A 26,065-nucleotide genomic window follows, 5' to 3' on the forward strand; every position below is an offset into this window, starting at 1 on the left:
TCTTTGGTTCACTGCAGTTTTAAGGAGAAAATTCTCAGCAAAGGTGTCGACTTATGGCTTTAAGACAAACCATGTGCAAATTCATATTAAAAACACCACACAGTCAAATAAACAACATTAAAAGCTGGATTTTCACCACAGGGGGACTTTAAAATATTCCCACATTCACACCTACACATTTTTAAGACTTCCGTTGTCGTCATGATCATTAGATACATTTTAATAACAGCTATTGAAATTGCAGAGAATTTTTATTTTCCTGACAAAATATCTTAAAACTGTGCATAACTAGAATGATTTATATTCAACCTTAGAAAGGAAATACTAGGTTTTCACAGAACATAATTTTTGCAAATTCACTGTGCCCAAGATAGTGCAGAAATTGCACACCGCAGCAAAGAAATGACAACCCACAAGCAAGACCTGAATGTAACATCCTTTTGGTCACTTTATTTAAATGTGATATTAAATACTAAGTAGCAGATCATATTAATGGCAGAAATTGTTGGTGTATATGCGAACATTTGAACATTTTCAGGAGGGGAAAAAGTTCCTCTACATTTCTGAACGACACCCTGTGGATATCAAAGGGCTTATGTTTGCCAATGAAAAACATCTAATTTAGTGTCCGAAGTGGAGATGTGCCCAAGAACAGATCAATACAGCCCTAGCACTAACCTGATAAGGAGAGTGTTAGGCATTATCATTTCATCATCACCAGAACAGGTTGAACTTATGTTAAACCACACAAACATGTACCCAACACCTTCCAGACGCCAACTCAGGCACAAACCCAAATCAAGCGGGGAGAGAAACAGAAGGAAAAAAAAGAAGAAAAAAAAGAAAAAAAAGAAAAGAAAGAGAAATTATGAACAGTACTCACAACAATATGCTAGGCAACACTACAACGAGAAGTTTGATGTTACAAAAGTCCGGAGGAATTCAGCAAGCAGTTTTAACAACACAGACATTCCATAGCATGATTAGCAACAACGATTTTAAATACCTAAAAGCAGATTAGAAAAAGGGGTTTTAAAACGTTAGAAGAGATCTAGCTGCTTGATATAAGGCCATTTGATTTGACGTTACATTTAAGGTGTCCGCTGCAGTGTCTCTGGCGCACTGGCTATCACAGTACCGATGACAATCCACTACTAGGAAGATATTAACGCAGATAGTATTTACGGGGTGAAATCTTCTCTATGGTTATAGAACAGAAACGCTATGGTCCCTCTTCGATCACGCCGTTTTCCTCAATTATTCATATATGCACAGCCCTTATTTCAAGGGGAAAAAAAACAAAAACAAAAAAACCTGCAATGCCTAAAAGCATTTGGGGAGAATATCTTCTTTAATCTTTAAATACGCAAAGAGAAAAAAAAAAGATCTTGAATAACATTAAGGCTATATACACAAAATGACAAACTGCACTGCCAAAAACCCCTTAAACAAAGTCCCAGGATGCCCCTTTCAGATGGCCAGTGGGGCTCACGTAGGTGTCCTGGCTGTGTCAGTCCAGCTGTGTGTTCAGCGAGGCGTCTACAGGCCCTTGGACGGGCCCGGGTTCTTGCCCAGCTGAGAGGAGGGCAGGCCCTGGAGCGCCCCGAGCTGCTGGTACAAGCCCAGCAGGTCCATCTGGTTCATGGGGGCCGAGAGGCCGTTCTGCATGGCCAGCTGGTTGAGGAGCATCCCCTGTCTCGCGAGGGCCATCTGCTGCTCCTGCACCTTACGGTTGGCCACCACCTTCTGCACGTACATCATCAGCTGGAGGGAGACCGGGACTGGATGTTACTCTTTTGTTATGAAAGTCATGCTATATCAAGAGCTCTGTGTTATGTATCGCTCGCTACAATGTCGGACACATAACTGTAATTAATATGATTAGGTTTTGATTAGGCTTGACTACGTTATCAAACAGCTAATAATGTGTTGCTAATGTTACACAAATCATGTTCCTGTTCGCCATCTCAGAGTCAGAAAGAAGATCAGCATTATTAGAAACACTCTGAACATCATAGAAAGTCAGTGGACAAGGGCATATGGTTCATCATAAGATCATATTATACACCATATCAAGATCTCTGCTTTTCTTCTGAGCTGAACGAACGATGACTATGCCACTACATTACCCGTCCACAAACAAACAACGCGTTCTTTGATTACATTTGGGGAACATTTTCAGAGCTCGACATTAACACTTGTCCGGGACAAGTGGATATTTTTGAAGGGGGCAAGTGTAAGAATTTTACTTGGCTTTCCGGACAAGTAGCCTGATTAAAACGTCAATAACAAAAAAATAAAAGTAAAAATGTATAATAACTAGGGAATCACCAAAACAAGAGAATTACTCTAATTTATTACTTTTAGTGTCAGTGGTGATTGGTGGTGGATAATAATGTATAATGTACTGATGGTTGCTCTGTTGAGGCTCACGCAGAGATGGAAACAAACAAGAGTAGCAGCACTCACAGAAACTGTTAACATACTGCGGGAGTTTTTATATTTATAATATATGACACAGTTAAGAAACATCAAACGACCAAGAGTGCTGTTTTCCAGAATACCATCACGATTGAAAATGTGACACTGATTTTATACAATGGTTCAATAAATAAGTATTTCATATTAAGTCATTCTTGAATGAATTGGCCATTTGAACGAATCGTTTGAATTAATGACTCAATGCCTCATTTAGACGGTCACCTGCCGCCACCTACTTATGGTTTAGTATCATTATTTCCAACATTTCTTATTTGTATATTTAAAAAAATTATTTTAAACAATCTCATGACATTATTTAATGCAGTTGTAATTTTTCCAGTGTAAGTGATTTAATTTGATTGGTAACAGCCTTAGTGTCTTATTATTCTAATTAAATGTATTGATCAATTCTAAGAATTTGAAATGAAAGATGAAGCATTCATTTTAATAAGGTTAGGGAAAAAAAGCCCTTTATAAAAGGTTTTTTAAAAAATGGGTACCCTCAGGGTAAATTATTAAATATAATTCAGGACATGCTTGAAATAGAATGGGACTCTTATTTTGAAAGGCCTACGATTAAATACTGCCAGCTGCTCATTCAAAACGATGAGGGAGATCAAATACAACCATTCAGGATATATTGCAACACGATAATTTAGGCCCTTGTCCCAAATGGCACACTTCATGTGTCTCTGCACATCCTAGGACTTTTTATAGCCTTAAATTAGACCAAACATTGAGATTTTTCTCTGAATTTAAGGCCGAGACTTTCTAAGGATTCGTAGGGACCCTAAATTAATTCACACCTCATATTTAACTATTTTGGACGAATGGAGAAAACAAGTTGCCTCTGTGCAATGCGAAATATGCTGGGAAAGTGGTGCAATCCAGTAATAAAAGTCCCATTTCATTCTATTTAGGTTCAAACGTTCATGTCACTTAAACACAAGAAGAGCAGATGATGTCACGGAAACAGTGAGAAGTGAGCAAACGTACAGTTTGTTGCTTGCCGAGGACATCACGGTAAATAGCCTCCCTGTGTTTGATTTCCAGCTCGTAGCCGGCCTGCCTCCCAAGAGCCATGGACTGGACCTGGGCCTCCGGTAAACTCGGATTCTCCTTCCACTGCCAAAAACAACACACCTGTTACATCCTGTAGACCTCAACAAACAAACACTTACACGCTCATCACACACACAAACACATTTAGCAGTGGTTCAGAACTCAGTCCAACACAAGCTTAATACTGATGACACAGCAACCCACAGAGTCAATAAGCACAGCCTCAAAAGTGTAGGTTTTGCCCCTACAAGACTTGCATCAAGTTGTGGCTCGTTGTAATGCAGTTGCTAAGGTGTTCTAAGTGGTTGCTAGGTACAAAGAGTCCATCCACAAGTCTCTATAATAATCTGGTCTCCAAATATGACTCGAGTTCATCCTTCAATGTAAGTCTATAGACTGATATGTTTTGTCATATTATTATTAGTATTATTATAATAATTTTTTACCACAAAAGAGTTTTTTGCCCAAGCCAAATTAAGTCGCTTTTGTTAACAAATGTTAACATAAATTTTCACTATTGTCAGGGAAAGTGTGATAAGCAAACCTGGACCTGCACTGTTAAGGCCCCGATATACCTTATGCGGAGTGACGTCATTTCAACCAAAATCAGGCCAAAACCAAGTGTGTCGGCAGTTCGTTTATGGAGTTTGAAACAGCTTGCCAAAGTGAACTTTCAAGAAAAGTTTGCTCTGGCTGGTAAACAGCTTTGACCTACCATTGGTCAGTGGCGATTACATAATAAGTAGGTGTGGCTCTGAGGCTCCGCCTTCCATGACATGGAAAAAACACAATTTATTTCGGTTCATTCTGTCGAGGTCAGACGCGAGTAAAACCATGAACACATTGGTGAGCCGCTTTATAGTAGAAATTGACGTTGCACTTCAAACTGAGAGACACTGACACTTTTTTAAAATGTTTAATTCTGTAAGGCTGCTTGCTTTAAAGCAATCTGTTGTATAAAGTGCCGAATTGCAGAGCTCATGCACAAATATCCACGTCGCTATGATCAGATGCTTTCTCATTGCTCATTGCGTTTTTATTTTGTTATTGAGAGGAAAGCACATATTTGCATCTAAACGGCACTGGGATGTTCGCTGCTGAGGTACTTCAAACTTATTTTTACCCCTCGTGAGGAACGAAAAATAACTTTGCCGTGAGTATATCGGAGCCTTTATGTGCAGTCGTTCGGATGAAGTGCCTGAATGCAGGGACTCGCCCTCCTCCCGTTACTCACCACCTGCGCGATGATGTCCTCCAGTGGTTCCCTAGGCACTGACTTCAGAGCGCTAGTGGCCTCCAACACTTTCTGCCTGCCCTGGTTAATCAAATCCTTGAGCATAGAGGGTAAGAAATCAAGTGTGAGAAGAAACAAAGAACACACTAGACAAGATTAAAACAAACGCTGAATTTGATATTTTCACAGAGATGACTAGCATACATGAATAGCAGCTGGCAGAGCACGAAGCCAAATGTCGCTGCCTGAGGACGCATGTCACAATTAGCTGCCGGCTGAAGGAATGTGAAACGTGCATGTGGGGCTCATTACTTACCTCCAACTGTTGGTTGCTCATGGAGGCCAAGGCGGCCACGTTGAAGGGGAAGTAGGAGTTTGATGCTCCCACGCCCATTTGAGCATAGGCCGGCTGGTTGAAACGCATGGACAGACCCTGAAACAACAGCAGAGCGGGTCCATCAGTCCAACAGAACCAGACTAACTTAATTCAGGGTTCGTACAGACACTGTAAAATGAAATTCCAGGACTTTCAAGGACTACTTTTTTTTGGTTTTCAAGGACTACAATCAGAGATCTCACTTATCAAAATAATATATTTATCATCTTTCCCAAAAAAAAAAAAAAAGGTAAACCGATAAATAAAAATAGACTAATAAAACAAAATGGAACAAATAAAGTGCAACCCATGCAAAGTATGCAATGACTGTGGCAGAATTAACCATTGAAAGGATACTATGACAAAGATATCGCTTTCCTTATTCAATCATGAATATATAGACCTGATCAATGAAAGTTGTATCATATACTTGGATATTTATATGAGCATTATCACATTCGTAGTCATGCGAAATTGCTAAATGTCTTTATATCTTTATCAGACAGACTGCAACATTAATTTAGAATGAAAATATTGTATCACAGAAAAAATTAACCCCCTAATTTCATATATATTGTCTTTCGATAATTCAAGCACCTCTTCATAAATATGTTTTTTAAGGGTTTTCCAGGACTTACATTTCAAAAAGTCAAATTCAAGTACTTCAAGCACTTTAAGCACCTTGTACGAACCGTTAATTTAATGAGATGAGGTCACACAGAAGTATCCCAATTATAAATAATCTTCAAATCAGGTTCGGCCTGACAGACAAGTCAGTCTTCCATCACGCTAGCGCCTGCTGTACGGTAATCAAAGCGCCACTTTTGTTTTTTGGAGGGTGTTTTCCACTCGATTTGCGACTTTAGACATGATCTGTCTTCGATCTGGCGAAGACGCGCGGCGAACTATTATTCACAGCCAACAAATCACTGGAGGATCCAAAAAATCCTGATGTGCACCCATGTGAACCTCTGTTAGGGTCCTGCCCAAGCTGTGTTTGTCTTACGTCTCTAAACAGAGCGTTCCCCTCGCGAAGGTCAGCAGGATGGCTGTGTTTGTGTGTAAATGAACTACCGAGGCAGATGCGGCCGATCCCGCTCTCTAATTGGGTCTTTGGTGCACGCAGCTCGTAAACACACTCCACAGCTGAGTGTCCGGTGTTCAGACCTGGCACAAGCAGGTGTTCGGCAGAGAGGATCACAGCTGCGCCACAGACACTAAAACATCTAAACTGACGCTCTTTTAATCTGCTTTCAAAATGTGATGCTCACTGAATGGCCGTCTTCAACTAAATCATGAGCAGAACTCAATAGGGTTCTCTAATCACTGCAAGTGACTGTTTAAAATCCACCTTTAATGGCTCTGACATTGTTAATGATTTTCAGTAACCAAATTAGACAAAACTCTTCAAATCTCAAAATACACCAATGACTGAAGCGAAATGATCAAAAGCGGGCGAATTCTCTTCGCTCTGGCCAAGTGATTCACTGATGAAATTACTCTGATTGAAGCATATTTAAAACATCTTGCCAAAAAATAACATGAAATTTAGGAGACAGATCACATGTAGAGCAGAATGTGCGTGTCAGTATGGTATGAATCACACACACACAAATCAAAACTCATGTCTGCACTGTCTCAGTGCTCAGTACAACAGCTGAGAGCCAGCAGGTAAAACTGCTGACTACAAATACAGCTCCTGTGTTGGGCACTAAAATTATAGTGATACTTTCCATGTATGCGGTTTCCATGTGGTCTTTTTACTGCAATACTTGGGATGTGCATTTTGGTCATTTTTACTGCTTAAATACTCAGGAAAAGGAGCAGATTCAGTCTGTGGTTTATTAACTGTAGGTCTACGTGCGTTTATGTCAGACGGACAATGTTTGCGATTACATCGCATCTCATCTTTTTTCAGCAGAAAGCTTTTTTTCCAGTTTGAAGTCGGTTTGAAGATCTTTGAAGTAGCGTTTAGTTGACTGCGGGGTATCAGTCTAGATGTTGCTCTGATTTTGAAAGGGAATCATTACAGTAAATCAGAAATGGAGAGAAGGCACTTGTGATACAATTCAACTAGAGTCAGAGTCCCACACGGCAAGTCATTTCTCTCCCACTAATGAGCTGCTGACCTGAGTCTCTGAACTGAAGACAATGACTCAGATTGTTTGAAACCTACAAAGGATTCCAGGACTGGATATAAAAGCACACAGACTCTCAGCCATCGGACAAGCAGGTTTCACTGTGTTTATGTAAGGGTTATGATTATGATTTGACCCTCTGAACTACTAGACACTTCAGAAAAGCTGTGATTCAATGGGTTCAGGTAGAACTGTTACCACTCTTGCAAGGCTTTTTGGTAGCTCTCAATGTCTTTATGTAGCTATAAAAATAGCTTTATTTTTACAAGGAGCAATACTTTTGAAGCTTTTGAAAACTTTTATGTAAGCACATGTGTAAACAGTTAGACCTCTCTCATGGTAATGTGGCCATAACTAAAATGGGCATTTTTTTGTTCATTTCTTATGATGATATAACTCCAAATTATTATTTGAGAGTTGCAGTCCATAACTAGAGAAATAATACCTCACCAAGAATTCTTAAACTGCTATCAGTAACGGACAGACAGACAAGTTTAAAAAAGAAACCTGTAACATGCCTAAAATCTAACAAATTTTCTGACTGATATGCAGGTATTAGATGATATATTTTATCATTACATTTATATAACAGTAAAGGGTTTGTGTGGCTACACACCTTCTTCTCTGCCTCGTATTCGGCCCACGCTGCCTTGCGATCTTCCTCACTCAGAGCCTCTTCCTCCTTGTGGTCCAGCAAAGAGTCATGCTCGTGGTAGCTGACGATCTGATCTTTGTAACTGTGAAGCAGTTCTGCAAGGACAGGATCCTGGGACAGGGGAAAGAGATGGGTCAACATCCTACATCAATACACACACAGATAATAATTTACCACGATTATTGATCTAAACATACAATAATTAGTGGGTTAAATGTCTTGGTCAGTATTCACGTAAACACAGTCGGTTATGTGCTAAGTGAAAGTAAACAGTTGAGAAAGAAATCGGATGCGTATCATTATATTGGATCTGTGCATTCCCTCTTAAAGTGACAGCAGTGTATAAATACCAGCTGCTGTTAATGTCATTTATGTTAATCAAACAACAAAAGACAGCTTTAACAAAGCTTCATCTAGATTTAATTTATAATAGTGAACACTATGCAGTGTTATTTTAACTTTTAATTCTTACATTTCTGTACTACTGTTAAACTTTACTTTATTTGTAACTTTGTTGTAATTAGTGTTTGATCTTATTTTTTTTTACCCACTTTTCACTTACCATTGATAATGTTAGAACTATTTGCTGATCTGAAAAATGATCCTATTTTGTAATCCGTTGAACCACTAACAATAAATTAACATTTCTGAAAATTCACCCTCTATTTTGTAAATACAAGTTATAGATCTTATTGTGAACGATTCATCCATGTTTCTTTTTTTTAAACTTCGTTTGACCGCACAAGCTCATATTCATCTGCCTACACTTTTGAATGCCATGCCCACATCCAATCAACAATCCATCACCAGAACCATGTCCCGCCCTACATTTTTTCTTTATCGATAACCCATTACACTTATATTTACATCACAATACGGAAGAAAATATATATCACTACCTCACTGTAACTGGACGACCTAAGATTCTGATCACCTAACAGTACACGTGGACAGTCATGTGTGGACATATCCATTTACTTGATGACAAAAAGTTACAAAGGTTCAGAATGAGTCGTTATTTTACATCATATATACACGAGTCTACGTTTTGGGTTCCGAAAGTTACAGTATGTTTTCATAACACACGCTCTTTAATATAAATAAACAGCAGTTCGTTTGCACTACAAAGCTAAAATTAAAAAAGAAACAGCCTCGAGCCAAATGTTCAAAATAGGACATTTATAATAACTGCAGACGCTTCCATGCAATTCTGGTCTCCATGACTACACTGTTATTGAAAACAATACCTGAGTGGCGCATAATTCACATCCAGGCCTCTTTACAAACATGGTTTAAAATGACTCTACAGCTATTGTTTGCTTTTCTTTGTCTTGCCTGCACTTTACATTAAAAAGGTCCTCAAGATCTGGAAACATCTCCAGTGTACTGCTGGATCCCAACCATATGAGTATAAAACGCGTTGTAGTTACGTCATCACCCGACTGAGCAGCATCAACAAACAAAATAAAACAAAAACAAAATTAATCATAATCGTGACTAACGTTCAAAGGGAAAAAGCCTCACGTTTCCAAATATGGGACTGATTACTAAATTGCAACAGAAAAGGTTTGGATGAACCGAATCTAAGGAATGAAGTGAGAAAACCTCAATCATCCTCTGAAGAGCGTATCATGTATAACCAGATCAAGGTTCATTTCAAGAAAAGAAAGATAACAGCAGTAAGACAGGTACCAATAACAGAGCCATGCTTTCTGCATTACAGCAGAGTGTAATGGAGAGCGCAGCTACAGATCCATCCACATCAAGGCTTTTCAGTAAATGGCTTCGATAGCTGGAAAATAAAAACATGTGGCGAAAGCCTGCATAATCACGCCAGGCCTGGCCTTTGATGGCCTATGATGGTGATGGTAATTTCTGGCTAAGTGGCTGAATTAAAACATGGCTGGATGCTGCCATGTGAGAAACCCCGTCTACATCACAACCGTGAAAAAGACTCCACGGAAAAGATGACCTCTTGTTGAAAGTGTGCAGAGCGAAAGACAATTCGATGATGAAGCTGTTGTTTGAGCACATTTCAAACACTCGCCGTCATGAGGGGTCCGACCCGGGCCTGAGCTTATCTGAACATTGTCCAATTTTGAGCCGCCGGGTAATTGGGTCACAGAGCCGCTGGGTCAAATGACAGTGAAAGCCGTCCAGGGGAGCAAGGAATTCTGGGATTCCTGATTAATCTCCAGGCTGGAGCTCCGCGGGTGGTCTCGCCCGTCTCCGTAACCTGCCCTACATGTGCATCTCGACCAAAGGCACTAATGACGGTAACAAGAACTCCTGCATTGTCATAATGTGAGCTAACCCCGCGCATAATGACGGCTTAGGAAAAGGATATCGTTTTACTCCATGCATGGATGTGGAATAGGTTGGGTGGGGGGAATGGGGGGAATCAGCAGACTGCAGATTTTTTTCTTTTCTCAGGGAAATTGGGAGTTGGGATCCCACAGGAAGTGAAACGGGGGGAGGAAGCTTTTTTTGCTTTTGATCAAAGCATGGAGGTGCTTGAGCCAGACTTCTGCAAGGATAAATACAGCCCCAGGTGAGGAGTCGATCTGCCGTGTCTGAACACAGCGCCTTTTCACTTCACAACCACAGAAATCATTTCCTTGTGAGTCTTTGAATTTTTTTGTGCTGTTGTCCATGCATCCTTTTGAAAACAGACTGTTGACCCCCATAACTATAATAATAAAGCGCAGGTAAAATGACATACAAGTTTCTTTTGAACTATTGATGTGTATTTTCCCACTGTAATTCTCTCACTAGCTGGAAAAAGTGTTCATACACTGTGTCCTACCTAGCTTTAAATGTGACAAAAGAAAGATTTTAATGTAGAGCAACTGAGTTAGAAGGTGCACCAATCACAGACATTTCCAGAAATTCCCAAAGCAGCGCACATCAATATTACTGACAGAACTGGTTGTGTCTTGGCACTTTGAATCGTTCATTACTAAATTGTTCAAGAAAATTGACCTTTCGTTGCGCGACTTGCATCACGTCTAATTGTGCACCATTTCAATCGCTCATGTTGGCCAGTTCTACTCATAATCTATCAAGACTGCTATGCAAAGACCTTTCTGGCAAAACTGTCTTAAGTTTTTCCTGAACAGTGGCACTCTTAATGCATTACTTGACAGCTTGTTTGCTCTCAGCATGAAATTTTTTAAATTGGCTTGAACAGCTATCAATTAAAGGCTGACAGCAGTAAGTATGTTTCTTGCAAGTTTTCCTAAAATAGAAAACTGAAACAAAGACACGGCTCCCAAAATCACTGCTGGTGAAACAGAACATTAAAATAAACTTGAAGAGCTCTGCTCAACTACATTCATTTACGACTTGGCAAACAAAAGGCAATTTACTTAAGACACAGTCCCAGATCAATGCTGCTGGTGTGAAAAATGCAATCAGGTTCAAAGACGCAAGGCCCTTTTTCTTGCCATTTGGCTTCCTGATAAATCATTTTCAGCACATTTACAGCTATTTCAGCCCAATTGCCTCTCAAGGTTTTTGATCATGCCACCTTATATTAAAGGCAATCCATATTCTCAAACACGGTTTTACTTCACTCATTACCACAGCTATAAACTTCTGCTGTACGCTCTTTAGAAAGACAGGGAAAATTGAAGTGTGACAGGATAAAACCATAAAAAAAGCAAAAGAAACGGGAAAAGTGTGGAAGTTTTTTTTGTTTTGTTGTTAAACTATAGATGTCCTGTTCCGATTTAAAAAAAAAAAAAAAAAAAAAAAAAAAAGTGTGTAACTTGACCTTTGTGAACTGAAAATGGGCATCCATGTGGACAAAAATCGTACCTAGCATTTCAAAATGAAGAGTCTAATGCGTGCCTCAGATTTCACAAGACACTATGTTTGACATGCAGGTGCACAAACCAAAGAAACCAAGGGGTCCGGGGCAAGAGACTCAAGGAATGTGAAGGATTGAGATATTTGTAATACCTAACCTTAGCCAGGCAAAACGTACTCTACAGCTGCACACAAATTATACACATAACCTCAGTGCCCTGATAAACAGTCTGTGTCTGCAGAGCTCTTGATGTTTGGCACAGGACCGTATGTCAGATGTCCATCAGGAATATCATTCTAGACAACGTTTCTACTGTTTACTAAATGGAGGACTTTAGGTGAGAACTTCCACGACGTACTGCAGTTCACACCTTCAGGTCTTTCATCCAAGTTGGGGCAAATATCTAAAAATGTAGGGTTGAAGGCAACCACTCATTTAAGGAACATCTGGGGGACTTATTAAGGCCGGTTCCTGCACCTAATTACCCCAACTAAAGTCTGTTCCTTTGCTCAACGAGAGCCAGTCGGCAGGGGAGCCTGAGCGAAAGCAAATTACCACTTTCCCACCGATGGACCACTTTTGGGAAGTGTACACACCGACCTGACCGTGTCACTCGAGTCTGCCCAAGGGTCTCAGCTCTATAAAGGGCCTCCGAAGAGCCCGAGGCAGGGCCAGACCCCAAGCTGGGTGGCTCTTGTGTCTGGGCCAAAGCACTCTTCTTTGTCATTAGAGTGGAAGTCCGCTAGCTTCCTTTGTCTCCAATTAGTTTCTCTGAAAAGCACAAGAACATCCTAAAAGGGGTTTGGAATAATGACTGTTCATCAGGTCGGGGGAGGTTTACAGCGTTCCTTTGAAAACTTCAGAGACTAAATAGTGAATCAGCGTAACAGATGGCCTTCATGATGGCATGATGTTTGGGTGAGCTGAAACGGCACACAGGTTCAGAAGCGGGATGTGTGCTTTAGATGGAGAGGGGGTGGGGGAGTCTTCCCAGAAACACTAGGGAAAGTAACAGGGCAGTAACTTGGGGGGTGGGAGCTTTGCTATCGCTAGATCAGAGTAAGTTTATAGTGTACTATTACAGAGGGAATTGCTTGTACTCTGTATCCTGGAGGCTTTTAAGGAAATGTTAACTTAACTATCAGGTTTCATTTGAATTTTAATGTGTAATACTTATACAAACAAACAAAAATCGTATTAGCAGTGGGCAAGTAAATGTCTACCTCAGGCAAGCTAAATATTATATGTGGTTAGACGTTTTATGTTTATTTCATGAGATTTTTTTTCCCAGACCTTTTACCAAATTTAGGACATGCCTGAATACTTTTAAAAACATTAAATCAACAACTGAAATATATTAACAACATCCTAGGTTAACTTCTAAAGTTGTACACCGTTCGTTATTACGAACAATATTTGGTCGTGGCACATTTTTTTTTTTTCAAAAACTTTTTTGGGTAATGGGCTTGAATTGTTGAGATTATATGCAGTAAAAACTACAATGCATTTAAAATGTGGGGAAATTTAATGACTTTACTTTACTTTTAGAAAGAATCCAAATGATGTGTTACAATTTTATTTATTATTCATTAAATGGAGGGGGGAATAATGTAGTAACTGGGTTGCATATGCAAAGGCGGCAGCTAAATATTATATTTTTGGTAATTAAAATGAGTTTGTGATGTATGATAAATTGAAAATGGTCAAAATTATGTCGTCGCTGTAAGTTTTTAATAGTGTAATGGAGAATGTACAAATTGAATTGTAGCCTAGCTATTCAAATTATATTAACTAATAGTTCAACACATCTTAGTTCTCAGTCCAAAGTGGTTTTGTAACAGTGGTTACAAAAAAAAGTGCAAGTGTCATATTCTTTTGGCTTATTAAAAAAGGATCAAGGCATTGACAGACACATGCACAAGGTAAGGAAAAGGGCGATGGGTAGAGGTCTGCCAAGTTGAGAAATATTTCCTGTGTTCCATAAACTTGGCGAGGGCATTATGAGAAATAGAGATATGACTACAGGCTTTGAGGGATGACTGACTCATCTTCAGACGATTACAGGCAGCAGATTCCATCATAACAGCTGACTTGCTACATTCTGGTGCACATATGGCCAAATGTGGTCATCTGCAGTGTGCAAAGGTTGGCCTCCATCTCCGATTAAAAGCTTGATAAAGAACAACAAGCTTCTCAAAGATCAACTACAGCTTATGATAGACCAGGGAGACTTCAGCAGAGAGATGAAGGGGTTGCATAGCCAACATGACCCTTCTGTGCTACGCTGCTGTGTGCTTTATTACTTCAGTTTACAACAAAAATGAACAATCACTGAACCTACTTAAGCTGGAATATGACGCTATTTTCTTCTGGAAACAAACGTTGTTGCATTATATTCCTGTTCTCACTGTAAAGCTGCTTTGAAACAATCTGTATTGTAAAAAGCGCTATATAAATAAAGGTGACTTGACTTGGCTTTGCCTCCAATTACAGGATCCCAGCATCACCGGTTCTGCAATATAAAGCTCTTCAGTAAACAAGGGTCACGAGAGGTAGCTGTGTGCAGCTGCGAGCTGTTGTGAATGATTAGATGCACAATCGAAGGCCAATGTGGTCTTGTAAAATCTTCAGGGGTTCTCTCCTGTTATTATCTCTGAGCGTTTGTAAGCACAGGTGCACAAAGGGGACAAAACTATTAAGACAAGAGCAGAGCACCTTTCTTCCAATCCTCATCCAACATAAAAATGCAGAATGGTTTGGAAGCCAGTAAATAACAGTGTCTCATCCATTGAGAACATCAAAAGGAAACGTGCGTGGAACAAAACAGGCCAGGATCGTTCGACTTCAGCCCTCATGAGTGCACACATGATTCTGATTGTGGGGATCGTAGAAAGATTTATTTCGTCCCTAGTCTTGGATCAATCGTGCATCAAGCTCAAGACAGAGACTACAAGCTCAGACAACAGACTCATGAAGACCCAATAGGAGCACGGAAGTTGAAACAAAGGTATGTGCGAAAGATGTTCAGATAAAACTGACACTTGCTTGTCAATGATATGCAAGAAAAACAGATTGTTTTCTAATGTCACATTTTAATCATACTACCAAATGTACCTAGAGTTTGCTCAGAATAAGCAGTCCTCTGTCCAGCTGCAAGTCTCATTTGAGATGTGCTGTGTCATTTTAATTTTGTGTCTAAATGGTGAAGTCAGGGTGAATGCTCACTGATGACTTGAAACAGCCAAGACTTTGGTCACACTGACATGAAAACCATTTTTCAACTCACTGGGGTTGCAACAACTGTAAAAGGACAGATGCAAATTGCTTGATTGTTTACATTCTCGCACAAGCTCTATGTAGTAGGAGATTCAATCCAACTTTATTCACATTCATACAGTACACTCATGTAAAAGCAACTGCTTGATTGCTAGTATTGTCACAAAATGTAAACTATATTAGCAGCCAGCATTAATCTGCTAAACGCGACCACAAGGCACGGAGATATTAATATATTATACACATTAACATCATGATTTCCTATTAACCTGCTTTGAAACAATGTGTCTTCTGAAAAGCTCTATACAAGTAAATCTGACTTGACAAATCGAGACAAAACACCAAAATGTTTTCTGTTGGAGAAAGAGACGAACACAGGTGCAATGAAGTGGTTTTCACCTTGGGAAGCATGGGTGTGGTCCGCTTGCTCTTCTTCCCAGAGGGATCGTCCAGCTGGTCGGGCTCAAATGTGTAGAGCTCCGTCAGTTCGTTCATCGTAAAGTGACGTTCAATCTGCTGTTGGTCAACAACTCTGAAGGACAGCGACTGTTTGGTGACTTGCCGGTCATAGATCTTATCCTCCATGGTTCCCTTTAGAAACAAAAACACATTACAGATCTGATCACTGACCTAGTAATGGGCCCAATTCAGCAACATTTGTAGCCATTATAGGTGCCGTCATGCTTTGCAGATAAAGCAATCCCAGAATGTTGTATGCTCTCTTGGATGACGATATTAGTTGAGCTTGTTGCAGAATCAGAAAACAAGTGCATATAAAATTATTACTAGCTTAGCAACATGTGTTATCCAATTGGTGCTAGTTGAGTCTCTCAACTAACGCTCTATTCCAAAGCCCTGTCTGTAAATAAACGTGTGAATTTCTACATAGAAATGAACACAACAAATAAATTCATCCAAATATCGGAACTAAATTTCTCACCTGAGCCAAAAACCTGTAGACAAACACAGTCTTCACTTGACCAAAGCGATAGACTCTGAAAATACTCTGAACGTCGTAGGATGGGTTCCATGAGGCATCAAAAATGATGACCCTGTTTGCAGCTACCAAGTTGATCCCGAGAGAACCAGCTCTGGTTGAGATGAGGAACAATCGACCCCTGTGGAGAACAAGAACAAGAGTGCTTGACACTAGTGGGAAAAGTGAGGAACAGTTCCACTGCTTGCTACTCCAAAGGGAAAAGTGTTTTTACCGAACATTACTGGTGTCATTGAACTCCTCTGCCCATTTCTTCCTGGTCAAGGCGTTCGTGGAACCATCCAGGCGGTAGTAGTCAATGTTTCTGAACCACTTGCCCTCACCTTGAAGAACAACAGCATAGCTAGTCAACAAGCCATTTCTAGCAAAGGTTTTCTGCAGCGGTCATGACCCTGCAGGGTTCCCACACCTTGGTTAACTTCTAATTCAAGGACCTTTCAAGGACTTTCCAGGTCCAATACCCTCAAATTCAAGGACTTAATGTGGGGACACTTTTCAAGTGAGAGCAAGTTCAAATCGTGTTACCTTGTAAGATACATTGTTAATTTTTTGTGAGCGTGAACGTCATGGCAACACAAAGTACCTCACGCGGGAAACACTTAACGTAACGCGTAAATGCGCGTAACTAACGTAAATCAAGCAAGCTAGTGCGCATAGGCCACGAGGTGTTGGCGAAACAACACATTAGCGGATCGGAGGGAATAATATGGATTTTTTTCCAGAAAACGAACAGAAAAATAATAAATTCAAGCACTTTCAAAAACTTTCCAGGGCCTTGATTTATTTAAAAAAATTTTAGATTCACAAACTTTCAAGGATTTCAAGGACCCGTGGGAACCCTGGCCCTGGTAGGGTGTGTGCTGTGTATGAAGAGCTCTGGGGAAAGCATGCACCCTACATAGGTGGCAAAGTCTCGTGTTCAGCATCTAATATTGTGGCCTCCCACACTCGTGTTCATACCTAACATTTCAATATGTTTCCAATTATGCCTCTGTGATCTTTTCATTACAAATTACAAAGCCTTAAGCAAACATTTTTTTGCAAAATAAAAAAGGCCTAATCATTTTCAAAATTAAAGTAAAAACAGCTGTGAGGGTTTAATTAGGACCATGACCTTATTCCAGAGGCTTTATATTTACATGCGCATATTTGCGTGTTTCTGCAGACACTTAACCCAGATCTGTGTCAGATGTGTGCGCAAATATAAGATGAGTTTGATTACTACAGAACTACAGTTTGGTCACTCACTGGATCAGTGCTCACTTTGCTTTTTTATTTGCTAAAATCAATGTTAAATTTACAGCACATATAATAAACTCCTAATAAACACATGGGCCACTGTACAAACCATATGAAGTCATAAATAAGGAACAAAGAATATAAAAAAAATATTACAAATTTATATTATAATCCCACCGGCAAGACAAAGTCTAAAGGTGTTTGTTTTTAACATCCATTACTGTATATTAATATTTAAATCTATTAAATACTAGCATGCCTAAAATACTGGAATAATGCTTAAATGGCTATTTAATAACAGCTTAGCACGTGCCATCAGTCAAAAGGCAAAGTCGTTACATTTTGTACATACATACGACATTACATTTTGAAAGACAGAGACGCAAACCTGAGAATTAATTTATTTGGAAACATGGATTGACTCATTGACCATTTCTTGTTCATGGCATGGTAAGAATTTAAAATGATGCACACTGCACAAAATAGTAAATAAAGTATGCTGTCATTAACTGCAACAGAGTTTATTAAGAATGAGAAGCATGCAGACTTTGAGTGGCATAAATGTCAGACTAACCCTGAAAACAAAAGAGTTTATAAAGCAGTGTGCTCAAGGCTGAGGGAGAGCATTGCTGAAAGAGCAATAATTAACTAAATACCAGCATGTCTAACCTTTGTACGGCGAAACTTTCCCTTCCTCTTTGGCTCTGCCTGCCAACTCCAGAAAATCCTCGATGAGGTCCAGAGAAATGAGAGACTGGCTGAACACCAACCTGAGCACACAATCATAACATACATGATCACATGACACTGAAGCCAATGAGTCCTGAGATGATGCGACTATGACAAAACGTAACTCACACTTTTTCTTCCACGTCTTCAGCCATGCGGAGGATCTCAAAAAGCACCACCATTTTCCCAGAATGCTCCAGCACCTCTGAATCTGGCTCGGTCACAAACTCTTTGTACCAGTCCGGTGACGGGCTGCCAGGACCGGAGTTTGACGAGGCCCGAACTGAGGAAAACACACAGATACACACTGTTATGACTATATTTGCAGAAGACATGCATGGCAGGGATCTTAGATCCAAACTTTCAGTACAAAAAAGCCGTTAATCCGATTACTAATGGATTATTTGGGTGCATGTGAACGTAGCCAGTGATAAAGTCAATCAACCATTATTAGTAATACTAACACTGCCTAAAGGTCCTTGCACACCGAGTCCGAAATTACGTCCGACGAATACGAAAAAACGCATACGAAATTTTCGGACTCAGTGTGCAAGGACCTTAACTCCTATATGAGGTGGTGATTGTGTCAGTCATACCCTCCTCCACCGGCTCTGCTCGGTTCCTCCCCTCAGGGTTTCCTCCGCGAGAGCTGGTGTTCCACTCCTTAATCACTTCCAGGTCATCACTGTCAGACTTGTCTGAGCCCTTGTCTTTTCCTTTGCCTCGTTTCTTCTTCCTGTATGGGGGTTTAGGAAACCAGATTAGTCATAATAGAGGTAGGAAACGGGTCAATTGCTAAGGAAGAGTAAGGGCTCATTTCAAACCTTTTGGGCTTCTCATCTTCAGAGGTCAAACTCATGGAGGACTCCTCTGTCTCCGAGGCTATGAACTCCTCCATACTGTCCTCGTCGAAGTATCCCTGTTGGTACGGAGGGGGAAAAAAGCAGTAAAGAGTTAAAGGGGTAGTTAATAAAAAATAAAACGTGTGTCACCATTTACGTATCATCATGTCATTCCAACTTATACGATTTTTGTTCATTTTCGAAACACATATTAATGAAACCTGAGAGATTTCGGTCCCTGCACTGAAAGTCCAAGTAACCAAAACTTAGATCCAAAAAGGAGTTCAAATGAATCCACATAAATCGAGCAGTTTAATCCACGTCTTGTGAAGCGATATGATCATTTTATGATGAACAGATGTAATTTAGTCTTTTATTCACATATTAGCACACATACATAGTGCAAATCACATATGGTAAACATTGTTTTTTTCAATGATGCAAGACTCGCATTGACGGGAATATCCATGTATGTCCACTTACATGACAGACGCAAATGCATGCATCCGATTTATATCAGATTTATTTTATGTGAATGAGGCCTGAAATCGATCTGAGAATAACGGAATCCATGTGCTTTTGTCTTGCTTAAACGTTCGTGGTTCATATCCAATCTGTGCCACACGGGAGAAGAAAAGAAAATCGGGATTGGGTCACTTGAACCATGAAATGTGCGGCCTAAAGAACATCATGCAGCTCCCTAGTAATTTTTTGGGTCTGGAGTCCTGCATGTGCACAGAAAGTGATGATATTAGGGAAAGTTCTCCCTTAAGTAAATTCCCTCAGGTTGTGTTTTCAGAGAAGTCTGCAGTCCGCTCACCTTGTTTTCTTTACTGATATAGTCCAGCTGGAGGCACCACGGATGGGTCCAGATTCTGCTGAGCATCTGGAAATCCTGGAAGAGTTTGGTTCCCGCACGACCTCTTCCACTCTCCAAGGCAGAACCGACACCTGTTGAGAGGATTCAGACGTTTAGTGCCCGCAGCAGCCTCAATCCCAGCATGCCAGAGCACCCCAAATCCTGCATTCAGATTAGCCCGGAGGATTAACTGAGCAGGTAAACAAGCTCTCAGGACTGTGAGAGGCTCATGCTGCCTGTTTTCACACTGATACTTAGAAAAAGCCCCAAAATTCTTTGCAAAAAGGCTTTGCTACAAACATCTTAAAAAAAAAGAAAAAAAAAGAAAAAAAAAGTGTAATATCTGCAATTCACCGAGCGGATTTGCCAAACAAATGACTGCAATGTTCAAAAACAAACACTAGCATACTGTATACTGCACAGTGCCTGAAGCCCATGTTCTAGGGATGAGCACGAGTACCAATCAGTGATGATCTTTCATGAAAATGAAAATCTATTTGTCTTTTTTCTGATTGGTCATAGTAGCACTTTGAGATCTGATTGGTTACCGTAAGGACAGCATAACGGAGAACTAAAGTGAAGCAATGGCTTTGAAAGCATACAGTGATGCTTGGAATCACTATGATGATGAAAATACAGTAAAGTGCAAGAGATGTAGCACCAAACTGTCTTATACATCACATTATAATGAGACAATTCTTTGTCCATATGTCAGTGTGTTGTTAGAGAAAGAGCGCATCCACAACAGGAGATACACATTCTGAACAGTTGTGTAATTTTGTGCAGTTGTAGTATTTTGCCTGCGCATACATATCTGATTATTCTCATATAGGATGTGTTCGGTTGAGTTAATTAACCTAAAAGCTTGCAAAGTTTCAGTTTACTGGTGTTCATTAACTCTGCAAAGTAGAATGTACTTCTAAAAGTAATAATAATAAAAATGATTAAATTGTTAATCACAAAAATGTGTTCAATGTTTTAATATTCAAAGTGGACTTCTGTAGCATCCCATTGTTTGCCCAAAAAAGAAACAGAATTGTTCAATTTTAGATGATTAAATTGTTCATGTTTTATGCCTGAACAATTTATGTTTTATGCCTATTATTTGATTACCACCGTTTTTCATTATAAATTTGTATTAAATAAAATAAAATAAAAATCAAGAAGTTAATAACACATAAAAAATGTATCGGAATAAAAATAATTTCATAGGGCCCTACACTATTGCAAAAATGTTAATAAAAATCTTTAATAAGTTTAAAGAATTCAATTGCCTAGACATGCTTTTTGACTATTAATATTTAATTAAATCATTAAAAACTGAATACAGAAAAATTTATGGAATTAAAAAAAATAAAAAAAATTATAAAACAGATTTTATAGAGCCCTAAAGATGTGATAATTGTATAAGCTTTATATTTCAATTAATTAGATATGTTTTTTTGACTAATAAAATTTAATGTAAACATTCAAACAGAATCCAGAAGAATAAAATGGGGGGGAAATCGTGAAAAATGTAACGGAAAAAAATTAATTTATTAATTACGCATGTTCTTTTAAAAAAAGACAAATGATACGCAATTAATAATCTTATTTTTCTTTTCTCATTTTTGCATCCTAATACCAGGCGGACACAGGGCCAGAGTCATTGCTGTGAAATCTGGGATAGAAGAAATGTCACAGACTGTAGTGTTGTGAACACTGTAGTGTGTGTAAAACGCTGAATGCGAGTTCGCCTAAATGCAGCATGAAATTGGATCAGGGTTTGGGTAAAGCAGGCCACCGGGACAAAAGCCCAAGCATTAAGGGAAAGACGGTGTCTGGTTGGTGGTCTCTGGGGGTCTGCACCCACAGTCACAACAGCAGCGCAGGAGCAAAGCAGCGGCTCAGAGGAAAGCCGGACTAATGAGCCTCCGGCTGGGAAACTCTCCCCAAGCTCTTCATTAGATAAGGACGTGGGAATTTGTTCAGATAGCCTCACGGCCTGGTGCCAGCTGCCTTTCTCCCTCTCCCAGATGCAGAACAATCACGGCCTGAGCTATAACACCACCAAACCACTCCATTGAAAAAAAGAAGAGCCGGTGGGGAAAAGCTGGTTTCACCTCAGGAGACTTCAGGGTTTAAGCTGACAGACTTTACGAGGTGGATCACACAAATGACTTGATTAAAACTTAACACGAAACACATTTAACTTTCGTAATGTGACATTTTTGAGTGAAACTGAATATTCAGCAGGAAACAGATGTAGGGCTGAGACACTTTTCCTTCATGTTCACGTGGTCTGTCACATCAGCACAAACGTCATTTCATGATGATAACCGGTTATAAATATATTTACACTGACGAATGCAGGGACTTTTATTATGATAATAAATTGGGAAAATTTTGAATTCAAGTTGCTTTTAACAACCAAGAGCAAACATGCAATAAACAGAATGACGTAGAGTCGTACCTGTAAAGTGATCCAAATAGTACCGATAAAGCTTGCACTGAATGGGTGTTAACCGGATCTCTAACACATACTCGTGTTTTGGTGGGAGGAATTTTGTTAGGGCAGTGTAATCTCTTCTCTGTGGGACAAAAACAAGAACAACAGATTTTTAAAAGTCTTCTCATCTTAAACAAGCACTGAACATTTCACTCATTTATAGACCGGTGCCGTGTAAAACCATGACTTAAGATACATGACAATACTCAAGCCCTCATTGGCTGTGGTGATTTGGCTTACTTGGACACATCCCGCCAGCATCTCGTAGAGGATGTGTGCTCGTTTCTTCATGACACGGACGTCAACGAGCGTGGAGTCGGCACACTGGCCGTTCTGGATGGGGTTGATGAAGCGGTTTCTGAACTCCTTCACTGATCCCAGCAGGTTCTCCTTAATGAAGGTCACCATGCAGTGATCTGAGGGCAGAAAGTGACACTTTTACACTCCCACACTGTCATAACTGAAGTGTTTAAAGAATCCTTTCCAAATTCAGAACGACATACTTTTCACCTTAAATAGCAAAAGCATGAACCGCCCACTGACTATGAGGCATAAATCACACTCAGGTACTGAAATCACCGGGTCCACTCTGATTGGCTAGTTGCAACAGAATTTCTGGGTGTCTAGGAGCACTGAACTTTAAGGGCCATTTGGAAGCTCAATCTATTAGCTATTAATGACTAATGATCTACCAATATGTTAGCTGATACTTGGCAATTTTGAGATAAAGGCATTGGCTGATAACCACGTTCACTTAAAAAAAATTAAGTGTCATATTTTCGGTATGGGCCTTTCAGGTTCGGCACATGTGTACCATATGAATACAGTGTGGTTAATTAATTCAACCACTGCTTGTACGTAACTTCTGTGCGTGTTGAACGTCATCTGAAACTGTTTCTCTCTAATGATGGAACGATAGTGTATATATGATATTGATAAACTGTGTGTCTTGTTATTGTTCAGATGTGTTTGCAGCAGAGTGAGCTTCTGTGAGAAAAGTGAATGATCTGAGTTGTCCTTTATTATATTCAAATTCATACATTATACATCAAATTCAGCCTACAGTTTAAAGCGGCTTGCCCTCATGCAAGATGTGTGTGCCGTTTAATGCATTTGAGACTTGTTTTCCTCAGTGCATTTACATTTACAATCCTTATCTGTAAACGTTAGAAATCCTTCACAGGCTTCACTGAATGATCACTGGATCACGCATGCGTGCTAAACAGATGGAGTGCAATAATTCGGACTAAAACACACATTTTGCTAAAATATTTTGCATCCAAAAGCGGACGCACTTCTGCCATTTACAACAGCACTGCAGTACGACGAGTGTTGCAGCAGTATTGACATTTTTATGTAAAGACAGGACCATAGTTTGTTCAGTAAACCACTGTTTAATAAAAAGTTAAAAAAATCTGCTATACTGAAAACATGCAGAATTGTGAATTCAAATCAAGGGTCTGAACCGAACCGTCGTTTTACCATCGCACCCTTAACCACAAGCAAAAAGAGTGACTTACACTCGATGAGGTTGTTCTGCAGAGGCGTTCCCGTCAGCACCACCCGCCGACGAGTCCTGATGGAGTTCATGGCTTTGGAGACGGCAGACGCTTCGTTCTTCAGGATGTGACCCTCATCACAGATGACAAAATCTGGACCTGTGCATCAAAACATGAAGAAAACTTTACAGTAAATGAAACATTTAACAGCAGCATGTCAGTTTTAATTACGTCAATGTTATTTCCAGGACTGAAAATCCCAATTTCTACATTTTTACCAGCTGATATTTCCAGGTTTATCATAAATGCAGTAACTTCACCTGGATCAACTAGAGTTTTCTGAAAGGTTTCCTTCAGCTTCTTGCTCTTGATGTTGCGCCCTTGCGTGAGGTTGCGGTACATCTCGTATCCTATGATCATGACGCCGCCATCTTCCTGCCAGCGCTGTAAAGCGTAGGCTCTCTCCTGAGGTCTCTTCACTGTGGCCAGCTCGATCACCTGAAACAGAGGGAAAGACACCGACATAGGGTGAGATTAAATGGCAACGTTGAAAAGGAATGTGCTCTTTTAGTGATCTTTGAATCAGTGATTCAGGACTCAGATTTAAGGGGCAGAAAATGTTAAAGTCACACTATGCAGGGTTCCCACACCTTGTTGAACTTCAAATTCAAGGACCTTTCATGGACTTTCCAGGTCCAGTACCCACAAATTCAAGGACTTAATGTGGTGACACGTTACAAGTGAGAGCAAGGTCACATCGTGTTAAACACAACTATGCAAAAAAGCAGAGATCTGATGTTATATTTGTCGTATTTCTGTTTTGCATAAAACTGAAGAATATTCAGTACATCCTATACTATATTCTAAACTTATCTGATATTAACTTTTGCATGAAACCATGAAATATTCATGCGTGCGCGTGAACGTCATGGCAACGTACAACACAAAGTACCTCATGCGGGAAACACTTAATGTAACATGTAAAAGCTAGTGCGCATAGGCCACGAAGTGTTGGCGAAATGGGAATAATATGGATTTTTTTCCAGAAAACTTCTTGCACAAAATAAATTCAAGCACTTTCAAATTACAAAATTTAAATAACGAGTCAATACATAATCACTCCTTCTTCCAAAATGTGTTTTTGTCTTACCCTGATTCGCTATGGTAAGCCTATTATAAGCATTTATATTTTAGACCTGACGGGATGGTTTTCATGGGAAATTGCATACAAGCGTAGTTTTTTACACTTCTCTAAAGTCCACATATTACATACAATATGGCCACTTAAATTTAAATTTATATTTATTTGTAACATTCATTATAGAATACTTCAACATACTTTGTGTGGAGTTTCAAATGGACCCGTGTGATTAACAAATAACGGTAAAGCGTAATGGAAAGATCTACATGATACAACACCAAATCTCTACCTCTAAACTCTCCTCGTCCTTCAGGCCTTCTTGCCACTTCTCAAACTCATTGAGCCAGTTGAGCACAGTGTTGAGAGGACACACCACCAGAGCCGTGGAGAAGTTCAGCTTCTCACACAGAAGAAGAGTGTGGAGAAACGTCACCACCTGCAGGACACCGAGAGAACAGCAGAGTCACGCGCAGACCAGGCACAGCAGAATCACAAAACAATATCATTTACAGCTGTTCATAGCATGGTATTATAACAAGATGGTATGAATAAATAAATAACTAAATAAATAAATGACCTGGAGGGTTTTGCCCAGACCCATGCAGTGGGCCAGGATACAGCCGGAGCCACCAGACTTCTCTACCTTCTTCACCGACTCACAGCAGCAATCCCACATGAACTGCACACCTGCAAACAGAACAAACACAAGACGTCACCTGGTGTCTGTGTCTTTCCATGTGTCCTCCACTAAAACTAATTAAATATGATAAAGTCCTGCACCACTTAGCTATGCAGAAGTAAGTTGTTTTCTGTCAATGTGCAGAGACTCATTTTCAATTCGGAAGGCTTATGATTTTTGAACGGGAAGACAAAAAAAAAAAAGAGCTACAAACCAGTGTTTATGATCCCGAAAACCAATTAAAATAATATGATAAGTAAAAGTTTGCAATATCAAGCAAAATAACAGACTGTTTTTCTACAGCTAACATAACCGGAAGCGAATGAGACCCCGGAGACCTCGGCACATTTGAGTTAAAATGGCTTTGTCTGCTCTTACGTTAAGAATAAGGGGGACTTTCTGCACGCCAAACAAGTTACAAAGTCCAAGATCCATTGAGAAATAGATGTCTTTCCCATCCCTCTATTGTGGTTTGTTGCTGTAGCATGTGCAATGGATTACTCCACCCATGTGCGATTAGCATTATTCACTTATTATATCTTACTCGTTTGGTCAATTA

At 39.8% G+C, this 26,065-nt stretch overlaps 1 protein-coding gene across 3 annotated transcripts in view; it reads right to left on the bottom strand.

Moving 5' to 3' along the window:
- Positions 1–424: 424 nt before the first annotated feature.
- atrx (ATRX chromatin remodeler) overlaps positions 425–26,065 on the bottom strand; it is a 47,495-nt gene continuing 21,854 nt past the window's right edge. For all 3 annotated transcript variants that reach the window (XM_082178255.1, XM_082178254.1, XM_082178256.1), the window contains exons 17-35: positions 25,405–25,514; positions 25,117–25,263; positions 24,007–24,184; positions 23,708–23,845; positions 22,428–22,603; positions 22,152–22,269; positions 19,661–19,791; positions 18,823–18,917; positions 18,595–18,734; positions 18,128–18,281; positions 17,939–18,039; positions 16,245–16,353; positions 15,974–16,151; positions 15,433–15,624; positions 7,908–8,057; positions 5,094–5,210; positions 4,778–4,873; positions 3,478–3,606; positions 425–1,764 (exon numbers count right to left, since the gene is read on the bottom strand). In XM_082178255.1, coding sequence (XP_082034381.1) covers positions 1,540–1,764; positions 3,478–3,606; positions 4,778–4,873; positions 5,094–5,210; positions 7,908–8,057; positions 15,433–15,624; positions 15,974–16,151; positions 16,245–16,353; positions 17,939–18,039; positions 18,128–18,281; positions 18,595–18,734; positions 18,823–18,917; positions 19,661–19,791; positions 22,152–22,269; positions 22,428–22,603; positions 23,708–23,845; positions 24,007–24,184; positions 25,117–25,263; positions 25,405–25,514 — 2,684 coding nt within the window. In that variant the 3' untranslated portion in view covers positions 425–1,539. The remainder of the gene's footprint in view (positions 1,765–3,477; positions 3,607–4,777; positions 4,874–5,093; positions 5,211–7,907; positions 8,058–15,432; positions 15,625–15,973; positions 16,152–16,244; positions 16,354–17,938; positions 18,040–18,127; positions 18,282–18,594; positions 18,735–18,822; positions 18,918–19,660; positions 19,792–22,151; positions 22,270–22,427; positions 22,604–23,707; positions 23,846–24,006; positions 24,185–25,116; positions 25,264–25,404; positions 25,515–26,065) is intronic.

This window comes from Leuciscus leuciscus (genome assembly GCF_965113295.1).
Source record: "Leuciscus leuciscus genome assembly, chromosome: 8".
NCBI lineage: Eukaryota > Metazoa > Chordata > Actinopteri > Cypriniformes > Leuciscidae > Leuciscus > Leuciscus leuciscus.